Below are 12,357 nucleotides of genomic sequence, written 5' to 3'. Positions count from 1 at the left end.
CGAGTTGTTTGGATCTGGAATGCATTGCCTGAAAGGGTGATGGAAGCTGATTCGACAATAACTTTCAAGAGAGAAGTAGATAGACATTTGTGGAGGACAAATTTGCAGGGCTATGGGGAGAGAGTGGGGGAGTGGGACTAATTTGGACAACTCTTTCACGAGCCGGCACAGACACGATGGGTTGAATGGCCTTCTTCTGTGCTATATAATTCTATGAATCTATGAATAACAATGTGCAACAACTATTATGTGTGTTGATCGTTTGGTGCCTGTTAATAATTGAGAGCCAAATAACTGATCTTGTCAGTGATGCATATTCTTTGGAATGCTGCAGGACCAAAAATGTATGTTGAATGCAGCTGTGAACAACGGCCAGTTGTGACTTGCTCTTCACGAAGTTAGCAGTGAACAACTGCACCAAAGTCAGTCAACAGGCATTTTCCCAAACAAGGTTGACAAGAATTTTATTCACAAACTATCTTTTTGTCCCCGGTTCTGCTATCATATTCATTCATTACTGTTATTCAAGGATAAGGGGTTTCTTGTCAAAGTAAGGACAACAAAAGAGAATGAGAAATGCAGAGATTTATTTTAGTAAAAGGGTGATAGACCATATAATACAAATTTACATTTATATCTGTCTTTTCACCTCAGGAGGAGTTCAATCAGCACTGCAGTGTCAGTCAAGATTATGTGCTCAGAGTTTCAACATGGGGTTTAAACCCACAACCTGACTCAAAGATGAGAGTGCTACCAGGCAGTCACCTTTATTATGAGATCAGATTTTTAAGATGGGAGAGGCTTTGATTGTGTGTGCATTTCAGCAATGCACGTGCATAGTGTGAAATCTTAGCAGCAGAAAACATACTCACATGGAGCAAACTTCAAACAGAAATCGTATATGTTCAGATTTGTTCCCTTTTCTTACGACTCTCCCCGGTTCCCTTTGACATTTAAGGTTTGTGTTTGGACCAAGATTGGCAACCAGCCAGATGGTCAGGGAAATCAGCTGTGCTGCTGATTAAGAAACAGTAAAGAAAGTTCAGTTCCCCTAAACACCATTAATACTTTTCAAGAAGACTGAGAACTTGGCAGCCATGTCTGTTAGAATTAATTGAGAAACAAGGAAAAAATCAGATTTATAAATGTTATATTACATACATGTATACATATATATTGTATGGATTACTGAAAAATGGAAGTGTTTTTACTAGATTATTCTGATAGAAGCATTGTACTATAAAGCAAAGTGTAGTGACTGTGTATTTTGTATCCAAAAGCAGCAGCCAATTTGTGCACAGTGATACCCCACGAATAGCCGTGAAGTGAGTGACCAAGATTATTTTCTTTATAAAGGGAAAAAAACATGTTTTCCCTTAGGGTAAAATTGAACCTTGGTTACAGCACCACCTTCCTACAGGCTGTCATTCTGCTTCAAATCTGAATATATTTGGCATATTTCTATAATCCAAACCCCACCCTCCTTGCTCTGCACCCAACATCATCCCAAGTGTTTCAATCCAAGACGTTATTCTAGATGCAGAGCATTGTATAAATGCAAGTTATTGTTGTATTTGAATTTGACTCAGTTTTCATATATTTTAGAGTCTTAGACACTTTTCAATTTGTGTTCTAGAGGAGAGAGCAGATTGGGTGATTTCATAGTTATCTAAGATATTTTAGTTGTGGTTCTTGAGATGTTTCAACCATGTGATAAGGGGTTATACTAAATGCAAAGATTATTATTTATTCTTATATATCCTTAAAAAAACATTAATCCCAAGCAGATGGGGCAGTTAGATACTCAAGTGAAGCTCCAAAATGGATCGGCAGGAAAATAATGTGGATTAAGAAAACATTTTTTTTACAAAGGAGAACAAAAACAACTGGCATTTATATAGCACCCTTCAAGCTGGATAGTGTCTCAGAGCCCTTAACAATGGTGTAGTTTGATGCCAAGCTGGGGAGAAAGGGGAAATGACCACAGGCACAGTTGAAGAGGAAAGTCTTCAGGTGAGATCTTAAGATGGGCAAACAGGGGCAAGGCAAGATGGGCAAAGAGGGATTGAGGCAGAAAACTGACATTGGGCTGAATGGTCTGAATAGAAAGAGGTTAAAAAAAGAGATTGGGCAAGTCGAGACTACATGTTACTTGAAGAGACAAGACCGGAGATTTGTGAACCACTAATAGGCATAATGAGGGAGTCCATCACCAATGGTGAGGTTCTAATAGACTAGAAGCAAACAAATACTTATCCAAGTAAAGTGATTGGACCATATATGAAAACTGCAGAACCATTAGCTTGACCGTAATAATCGAACAAATGATGGAATCAAACTCCAAAAGATTCCCTGTATAAAAATAATCTAATGAATGACAGGCAGCCTGGCTTCAGAAGAGGTAGATGTTGGGGTGATTAAAAACTTAAAAGACTTTTGTGAGGAAATTTCATTTCAAACTGACTTTGGAAGTCATATGTACCTGGACTTCCAAAAAACCTTTGACTAAGTACAGTATCACATGAGAAACTCCATATCGGAATTAGTAACCCAGCATACTCTACTTGGACCTGCATCATGTTAAGAGCAGGGCTTATCAATGCTGTTATGATAAAAACAAAATGATTCAAGTAAACTTTTTGGAGACATAATGTATGATACTATACGTCCACTGTGTATATTGATTTACTCTTGCCAATCAGTTCTAAGTCAGAAGAGATGCTGCTTTTAAAGTATTTGGGAAATGTGCCAACCAACAAGTCTTCTGTCTATCTGTGCACATCTGTGTGTTCATGTGTTTGCGTGTATGTGGGTATATGTATGTGGTTTAGTGCATGTATGTTTGTGTGCGTTTTATGCGTGGAGTCCAGTAGCTCAGTGGTTAGAGCGCTCGCCTTGCAAGCAAGACACCTGGGTGCGCAATTGACTGCCGCGTTTCGCCCACAAATATACAGTCAATTCACTTTACAGCATATTCTGTGAAGCGCTTTGAGACATCTAGAAGACGTGAAAAGCACTATATCAAATGCAAGGATTATTATCATTATTATTATCCCCTGTTTGTGATGTGAACCATTGTTTATTGTAATTCACTCCATATGTGCCACTCTCTTCGCAGTAATGTTCTCTGCTTCTGAGTGTTTTGGAACATTGCTGATTTTATGTGTACTTGTGCTCCAAGCCATAGCTTCCTGTGGTTTGGGAGAACAGAGTATCAAAAATGGCTTCACTATGTTTGAGGAATTGTTTGACCTGAAGATGGAATTCAACTTCTGGAAAACAAAGTTGTTTCTGCACCGTCACCTTGACCTTCACTTTACTGCAGTTTAATGAATAATCTTTGCATTTTATATGCAAGTCCTGCAAGTTGTGGAGTCCTGTAGCTCAGTGGTTAGAACATTCGCCTCATAATAATAATAATAATAATAATAATCCTTGCATTTGATATAGCGCTTTTCACGTCGGGAGGACGTCCCAAAGCGCTTCACAGAACACACTGTAAAGTGAATTGACTGTATATTTGTGGGCGAACGCGGCAGCCAATTGCGCAAAGCAATGTCCCACAAACAGTCATGGATTGAAAATGACCAATTTATTATTGTTTTTGGTTTTGGAGGGATTATTATTAGGCGTGTGGAGTAAGGAAACTTGCCCAAGGTTTCGCCCTGCCTGGAATTGAACTCAGGTCTCTAGCTTGCAAAGCGAGTGCTCAACCACTGAGCTACAGGACTCCACAAAGCGGGAGACCTGGGTTTGATTCCCGGCAGGGCGAAATGTTGGGCAAGTTTCTTTACTCCACATGCCTCTGTTTACCTAGCAATAAGTAGGATCCCGGTTGTTAGTTGATAGGTGGATCGCTTTTCCGGGGGTAATAATTCCTTAAAAAAAAAATTGGTCACTCAATCCACAACTGTTCTTGGGACACTACTGTCCGCAATTGGCTGCCGTGTTTCGCCACAAAATATACAGTCAATTCACTTTATAATATTTTCTGTGAAGCGCTTTGAGACATCTTGAAGACGTGATAAGGCACTGTATCAAATACAAGGCTTATTATTATATAGAACCTATAATGTCAACATTTCTCAAAGCAATTAACAGGTAATTGCCATCAAGTGTACCATGCATGACAATGATTACCATGTATTTTGCAGGCAATATTTTTTTTTAACTTGGTAATGATAGACTCAGACTGGCAACAGCATAAGACGTGTAGAGAAAATTAACTTGTGTTGTCAATCCAGGAAATGACAATGCTATGAATATTAAATTATGACTTAATATAACATATTATAGAATATAAATTTATTATAGAATACAAGTGATAGACTATTAGAATGTCGTCCTGACTTGAAAGGCACGATACAAAATACAAGGATTATTATTATTATTATAATAGTAATGGCATTGTTGTTACATTTCTCGAGTTTGCAATAAAATGAAGATTTGAAGCAACATTTTATCTAACCATGAGGTTGAATTGACCTTTTTCTGAACACCAAACATAACTCTAAGCCAAAATTCTAACAACTTGCATTTTTGTAGTATCTTTCATGAAAAAGAACATCTCAAAGTGCTTGACAAATGTAGTGGTGAACAATAAACTTTGCAAACAAAGATGAGCTACAAAAGTAAATCATAGCGATGTCAAAATTTCAGGATTCCTAAAAACAGTTGTTAACATGAGTTGATGAAATATTCCCCACCCAAGGTCTGAATAATGGTAGCAGCCAAAGCCTGTATGGAGACACTATGTTGGGCTTCCACTAAGAGAACCCACTTTATGGTCCATGGGAACAGAACTCGAGTTGTGCTTTACAAGATAATAACTTGGTTTAAGTTATCTTGTAAAGCAGCTTTGAAAAGCTCCAATTTGAAACCTAACACTTCCAATGCCAGCTCAAAAGCAGTACAAGAGTTTGCCCACCTACACTTTGGTGGTCCTTGGGATGTCTTTGAAGGCTTTGAAGGCACCTTTGAATCGTTGCTTTTATGCAAGTCTTGTATGGATGCCCGAAATATTGGCATAAGAGAGCAGCAATAACAATAGCAGTGGTCAGAGACTTCAGCTTGATTAGGGTTAAACTATTTTGCTGAAGTTGTCACAGCCAAACCAGTCATAATTAAGTACTGTCTCAGACTATGGTTTTCAGTTATATGATGATTTCATATGATGATTTCATGAACAATATGTTTAATTTCTCAATCCCAGTTCAAATCTTATATACCTCTATAAGATCCCATCTGAGACGTTCTTAAATGAGTCGCATGTCCTGGCCTCTACCGCTCGTCCTGATTGGTATGCAATTGTGCTCAGATAGATTCAGTAACTATTTGTTATTTGCGGTATCTATTTGTTTTAGTGCTCTGGGGTGCTACCAAGTGTGAGGGAGGGTGTCTAAATGCAAGTTGTTGTTGTTAATATAGCAGCAATTGTACGTGTATTTTGGTTTTACTTGGCACTTATATTGTTTTGTTCATTTGTAGGAACTCTTCTGCTTCAGCCATCCCAGGCCTTTAATGTCGATGTGAAGGGAGCCCAGGTTTATACTGGCCCAGCAGATGGTCAGTTTGGTTACTCTATTCAGCAGTTCTCAAACTCCAAAGGCCAGTGGTAAGAGAACTGATTTTGATAGTCCACGTGACCATTGTTAGAGTGGGTATTTACCTTCATATATTTATGGGGGAGGAGAATTGTGACCTGTGATACCTGATCTTTCATCTGGTCTTTGCCTGTGAGACTACTTTGTTCCTAAAATTTTTGCGATTGTGCTGAATTCTTAAATTCAATCTGAAATCGGAAGTCGGCTCTTAAAACAAAAAACTGACTTCCAAACTGAGACTGAATCCACGATTAAGAATGTTCAGTTTTAAGTTTTTAAAGCGCAAACATTGTATACGTTAAGACTAGGAGGAATTTTGGGCCTATGATGTGTTAATGTTAATTTATTATTAATTTATTGCTGCAATAGGCAATATGTTGTTAAGATAGTGACTGCTTCGCGACCACATCACTCCCACCCTCGCTCGCCTCCACTGGCTCCCCATCCCCCAGAGGATCGAATTCAAGATCCTCATCCCCACCTACCATCGGTGGCCGGGCCTTCAGCCTCTCAGCCCCCAGGCTCTGGAACTCCATCCCCCAGTGCCTTCGCCTTGCTTCCTCCCTTTCCTCCTTCAAGGCCGGTCTCAAGACCTTTCTCTTTGACCGTGCCTTCAGCTCCCCTCTCGACTCTCTACCCCCTCCTCGCTCCCTCCTTTCCCTCCCCTCACCCTGACCATTTCCCCCCTGCTCGGGTCCTGACCCAACTGTACAGCGCCCTGGGACGGGCTCCCGACGTGAAAGGCGCTCTATAAATGGAATCTTGTTGTTGTTGTTGTTGTTGCTTTGTAGATTATGCTTCCTTTCCCATTAGATGTAACAAGCTGTTTCCTCACCTGTTAAAAGAAAATATGTCAGTCATTTTCAATCTCCAGAGTTTGTGAGCAAAGCATTCTCTCAAAGTTGGGGGGTAGGGGAGGCATGGTTGTTTACTCCCAAGCCTGTTGTTAAGGATAAGTTGTAACTGCATTTTCTGTCCACATCAATGGTCTTTATTATCACCTAACATACCATATCCTCCCCTGGAATCTTTTCTATGGAGGAACGCAGGCATTAACTATCCTGGCTGACACCTAATGCAGGGTTAGCTTCATTCAGGTCATACAGGTGGAGTCCTGTAGCTCAGTGGTTAGAGCACTCGCTTTGCAAGCGAGAGACCTGAGTTCAATTCCAGGCAGGGCGAAACCTTGGGCAAGTTTCCTTACTCCACACGCCTAATAATAATCCCTCCAAAAACCCAAAACAATAATTAAATTGGTCATTTTCAATCTACGACTGTTTGTGGGACATTGCTGTGCGCAATTGGCTGCCGCGTTCGCCCACAAATATACAGTCAATTCACTTTACAGTGTGTTCTGTGAAGCGCTTTGGGACGTCCTCCTGACGTGAAAAGCGCTATATCAAATGCAAGGATTATTATTATGCAGCCAATGGAGGAGCTGTTTGTCCAAAATGAATTGAATCACATTGGCTGTCTCCGACAATACCTCACACCACAAGCTGTCAAAACCCTTGTCCATGTCTTCGTCACCTCTCCGCTAGAATACTCAAATGTCCTCATCGCCGGTCTCCTCTCCTCCACCATCCACAAAATTCAACTCAACCAAAACTCCGCCGCCCGCATTCTCACCCGCACTAAACTCTGCACCCCGATTACCCCAGTCCTTACCAAACTCCACTGGCTCTCTGTCACAGAGCGGAGCGACTTCAGGATCCTCACTCCAGTGTTTAAATCCCTCCACTTCTTGGCACCCACCTATCTCTCCAACCTCCTCTCTCCTCATAGCACTACCCGTTGCCTTCATTCTACTGGTTCTGTCCTTCTCATCGTTCCTCGAATCCTCCGCTCCGCCATCGGCAGCCATGCCTTCAGCTACTACGCCCCGAAGCTTTGAAACACCTTTCCTCATTTCCTTCACCTTGCCCCCTCTTTTCCCAATTTCAGGTTGTGCCTGAAGAACTTCCTCTTCGACCATGCCTTCAGGGATAATAATCCCTCAAGAAAAAAAACAATAATAAATTGGTCACTTCAATCCTTGATTGTTTGTGAGACACTGCTGTGCGCAATTGGCTGCCACATTTCGCCCACAACTACACAGTCAATACACTTTACAGTATATTCTGTGAATCGCTTTGAGAAGTCTAGAAGATGTGAAAAGCGCTATATCAAATGCAAGGATTATTATTAGATTATTATGCGTTTGGTCACCTTCCCACTCCCCCAGGCTTGGCATTGGGCTCCACCACTGTCAAGGGTTCTTGGATGTCACCCAGCATGGAGGGCGCTATATAAATGCAAGTCTTTGTTGTTGAATTGTAGACTTCACAGTCTTAGTTTACAGAGGCCACTGATCATAATTCTGATTCCTACTACAGTTTCGTAATTGTTTTTCTACACACTACGCACATTCAGTCTGCAGGACCATACAGAACACTGCAGCTCGGGACCTTTCCCACACTAGGCTCTGTGAGCCTATCACCCCTATCCTCGCCCACCTACCCTGGCACCCCATCCCCAAGAAGATTGAGTTGAAGATCCTCGTCCTCATTTTTAAAGCTCTTCACAGTGGGGTAGCCAGTAGGTGTCAGTGGGGCATGGGTCAAGGTCCCCCACTGGCTGGCTGGCAGTCCAGCAGAGGAGTGGAGCCAAGTCGGCCAAATCCTGACTCAATACCTCTCCAATCGTTCAATCCTAGATACACCCCTGGTCTTCCCCACTTAACCTCTGTGACCTTCTAAAATCCTACCAACCTGCCCACTCCCTCCACTCATTAGGCACTCACCTGCTTCACGTCTCCCACCCTATCCGCCCCATCATTAATGGTCAATCTTTCTGCTCTCACTCTCTGGAGCTCCCCCTCGCCGTTTCCCTCACTTCTTTCAAGGTCTATCTGAAGAGCTTCCTCTTTGATCGTGCCTTCAGTCTTTGTCTTTAATCAACAATAAGGTGGAATTTTCAACAGTGTGTTAATTAACACATCATAGGTCACATTTCTCACCCCAATAATCTGCAAAGTAGCTGCACATCTTGTCCATTTACATCTTTCTTGAAACACATTTCCAAGTTGTAATCTGTCGTGCAACAGTTTGATGGAATCACAGATACTGTATTCACAAAACACTATGTCCTACAACAACAACAAGATTACATTTGTATACAACAACAACTTGGATTTATGTAGTGCCCTCCACGCTGGATGGTGTCTCAGAGCGCTTCAAAGTAAGGAATCCTGGGGCGCTGGACAGTGTACAGTATTTCAGACATGAGCTGGGGTCAGGGAGGGGAGGGGAAGGGGGTTGACCGATGGTATGGTCGAAGAGAAGGGTTTTGAGGCGGGACTTGAAGGAGGCTAAGGAGGGGTGAGGCGGAGTGATTGGGGGATGGAATTCCAGAGGTTGGGGGCAGAGTGGCTGAAGGCTCTCCCGCCAATGGTGGGGCGGGGGAGGCGGAGCGGGCGGATTGGTAGGGGATTAAGAGGTCGCAGAGGTAGGGTGGGGCAAGGCCTGAAGAGCTTTGTAGATGAGGACCAGGATCTTGAACTAGATCATCTGAAGGATAGGGAGCCAATGGAGTCGGTCATATTCAAACTGGGAGTTGCCTCATGATTTATAGTAGTGTAATTATTCTGTCCTCATAGGAAAATAATTAAGTGTCAGCATTTGAATTGCTAAAATTGGAAGAAAAGAATTGAGCTTCCATTCTTATCCCTTCAACTCTCAGTTGGATGCATCTTTTTGATCTTAGAGCAACATCAGAAATGATGTTTCAGTGAAGTTCTAATGCTGAATAAAGAAGCCACTGATGCATTGTGTCTCACTGTCTGAGGCACTGTTTGAATTATTCAATTTTATAAGGCAGAACATTAGAGTAAACACAACTTAATTGAAAAGTCTTCCGGTGGATTATGGAGGAGTGTTGGGGCAGGAATGGGGACAGGAATTTGTGCTCTCTTATGAAGTCTTGCACAAAAGAGCACACATTTTAAAACATGACCCAACAGGGTTGAGCGATTGGATGACGATTATCTAAACTGAACATTGGCTCACACCCATGGTTTGATGAAAGATGTGGAGTTGCAGCACTGATCCAAAACAAAAATGGAATGTTTCAGTAAGATAAGTCAACCCAGAAATACAGGGAAGTCTATCTCTATACAAAATCCCAATGTAAAATGGTCCTGTTATCAGCTCATCAGAGATATGTATCAGAGTATTCCTAGAGATCGATGAAAGAAAGTAAAATCCTTTTCCTACATCAGACACTACTGCACTATTCACTCTTTTGACAGCAATCCCATGTCATATCTCAGTGGATAAATCAGGAGAGAGAAAACTATTCTGAACAATTGGCTATTTGTGGCTTATTGAACATCTGTGAACTTAGTTTACTGGGAAATCATATAAAGGACAGATATGAAACGTCTTATTGAAGAACAGCAAGTTAATTAACTGAATCACGATAAAGCACACAAAAGATTACAGTTTCTTTTTAAATTTAGGTTAAAGAAAGTCACTGATCCTAATGCAACAACAACAAGTTGCGTTTATATAGCGCCCTTCATGCAGGGTAGCATGAAAGGCGCTATATATTCAGAGCATTTAACAGTATCGGAGACTTACGCCGAGCCAGGGGAGGTGGGAGGTGACCATAGGCATGAACTCTTAAGGCATGATGTGAAAATGGGGAAGGAGGGCCAAGGTGAAGGGATTAAGAGAGAGACTTCCAGCGATCCGGGGCATAGTAGCTTAAAGCATGGCCACTGATGGTGGAATGGAGGGGCGAAGATCATCCAGGAGGCTGGAACCAGCGAAGTGGAGGGGTCGGGTGGAGCCATGGGGAATAAGTGAGTCTAAGAGGTACTTAGGTTCTCAAAGCTCCACGTAACTGCTCCTAGCTCTTCTTTACTTATGAGTTAGTATTGTCTTATCTGAGTAGAAAGCAGCAAACCTTTTACCTATCCACGTGAAGGAATCTTAGTGAGCATTGAGAAAATAGGAATTGTCAGTCCAAACCACCAGGCCCTTTAGCCCACCACGTCTGTACAACTGCTGCCGGTTTTTCTAAACTTCCTTTTGTACTAATCCTACTTTACAGCTCTTTCCCCATATCCCTTCATGTTTTATCTTCTCAGGAGCTCTCCCAGTCCCCTCTTCAGTGATTCTGTTGATCCAAGTAGTAAGATAAAGAGTAAATAGTAAGATCAAGAAACATGATTTTCTCAAAGTATGTGAGCCCTTTAAATGGACATTTGACATAGCAATGTGCAGGTAGAATGATCCCTACACACTGTGGGACACTGCTGTGCGCAATTGGCTGCCACATTTCCCCCACATAGCACACAGTCACTACTCTTTACAGTTAAGCGCTTTGAGACATCTCAATGACGTGATAAGGCGCCTATCAAATGCAAGGACTACTATTATTACTATCCTTTCAGTGCCTCTATTTGAGGAAAAGTACTTTTAATGGAGAATACTTTGGTTGCAGTGGACATGAGATTTTGATTGTAGCAGAAATCTTCCAGCAAACAGCTGCTCAATGTCAGACTGGCATTTCTTGAGAGCGGATGCACTCAGCTGACTCCAGCACTGGACCTTGTACAGGAACATCCTGGGATGGCACACTAAAGTGCAGCTCTTCTCCCACAGAGATGATCACCTGCCAGCAGTGAGCAGGGACATATATAAATGCTAATTGTTGTTGTTGATATCGGCCACAGAACAGCTGCTTCGCACAGGATCAGGACGTACAGCTTGGAGAATGGAAAAACCGTTTACAGGAGAGAGAAGAGGGTCAGGACAGGCTGAAAGCACTTCCTCACTCTCCCCTCGAACACTTAAACTCTTAGCTTTGGTCCATCAACAGTATCATTGTACATTTGTGGAGTCCTGTAGTTCAATGGTTAGAGCACTCGCCTCTCAAGCAAGTAACCTGGGTTCAATTCCGGTAGGGCAAAATCTTGGGCAAGTTTCCTTACTCCACACGCCAGATAATAAACCCTCAAGAAAAAATAAAATAATGATTTTGTCACTGAATTCACGACTCTTTGTGGAACACTGCATTGCGCAATTGGCTGCCGCGTTTCGCCCATAAATATACAGTCAATTCAAGGATATTATTATTATATTATTAGTGGTTTGAGCACTCACCTCACAAGCGAGAGAACCTGGGTTCGTTTCCGGGGCAGGGCAAAAACGTTAGGCAAGTTTTCTCACTCCACACCCCTTTACCTAGCAATGAGTAGGAACCCGGTTATTAGTTAATTGGCAGATCCCTTTTCAAAGAGAATGAAACACAAGTTTCAAGTGCCTGAAAGGAAATTACAGCAGGTTAACTTGAAAACTTCTGCTTTGTCAGAGGCCAAAACTACAGTTAAAACATTCAGCAATTATCCTCTTTGTGCCTGAAACCCATTTTGTAATTGCGAGATCAGATGGATCCATTTTGTGGAGATTCTTTACTTAAATAATCAGACTGCATTCTCGCAATTTTTTTAAAAATGACCTCTGACAAAAGCAGAAGTTTCAGGTTAACCAGCTATAAGTTTCTTGAAACTTGTGTTTCATTCTCTTTCTGATAATAATAATAATATCGTTCCATTTAATTTACCGCAGACATGGGGTCAACTTCCACATGTATGAGGATGACACCCAACTCTATCTCTTTGCCTCCACACTTGACTCCAGTACCACTGCTGTCCTGACAGAATGTCTGTCAGACATCAAGTCCTGAATGAAAGCTAACTTTCTTCAGT

General features: G+C 41.9%; 1 protein-coding gene across 1 annotated transcript in view; it reads left to right on the top strand.

The window, feature by feature from the left end:
* The window catches only part of itga2.2 (integrin, alpha 2 (CD49B, alpha 2 subunit of VLA-2 receptor), tandem duplicate 2), a 78,151-nt gene that overhangs the window by 12,493 nt on the left and 53,301 nt on the right, over window positions 1-12,357 (top strand). The window contains exon 2 of the mRNA XM_007892202.2: window positions 5,488-5,614. Within this exon, the coding sequence (XP_007890393.1) occupies window positions 5,488-5,614 (127 nt within the window). The remainder of the gene's footprint in view (window positions 1-5,487; window positions 5,615-12,357) is intronic.

The sequence above is a fragment of the Callorhinchus milii genome, unplaced genomic scaffold (assembly GCF_018977255.1).
Source record: "Callorhinchus milii isolate IMCB2004 unplaced genomic scaffold, IMCB_Cmil_1.0 Scaffold1, whole genome shotgun sequence".
NCBI classification, from domain to species: domain Eukaryota; kingdom Metazoa; phylum Chordata; class Chondrichthyes; order Chimaeriformes; family Callorhinchidae; genus Callorhinchus; species Callorhinchus milii.
The sequence above is the reverse complement of the archived record's forward strand: the minus strand, read 5'-3'. Positions and strand labels throughout refer to the sequence as shown.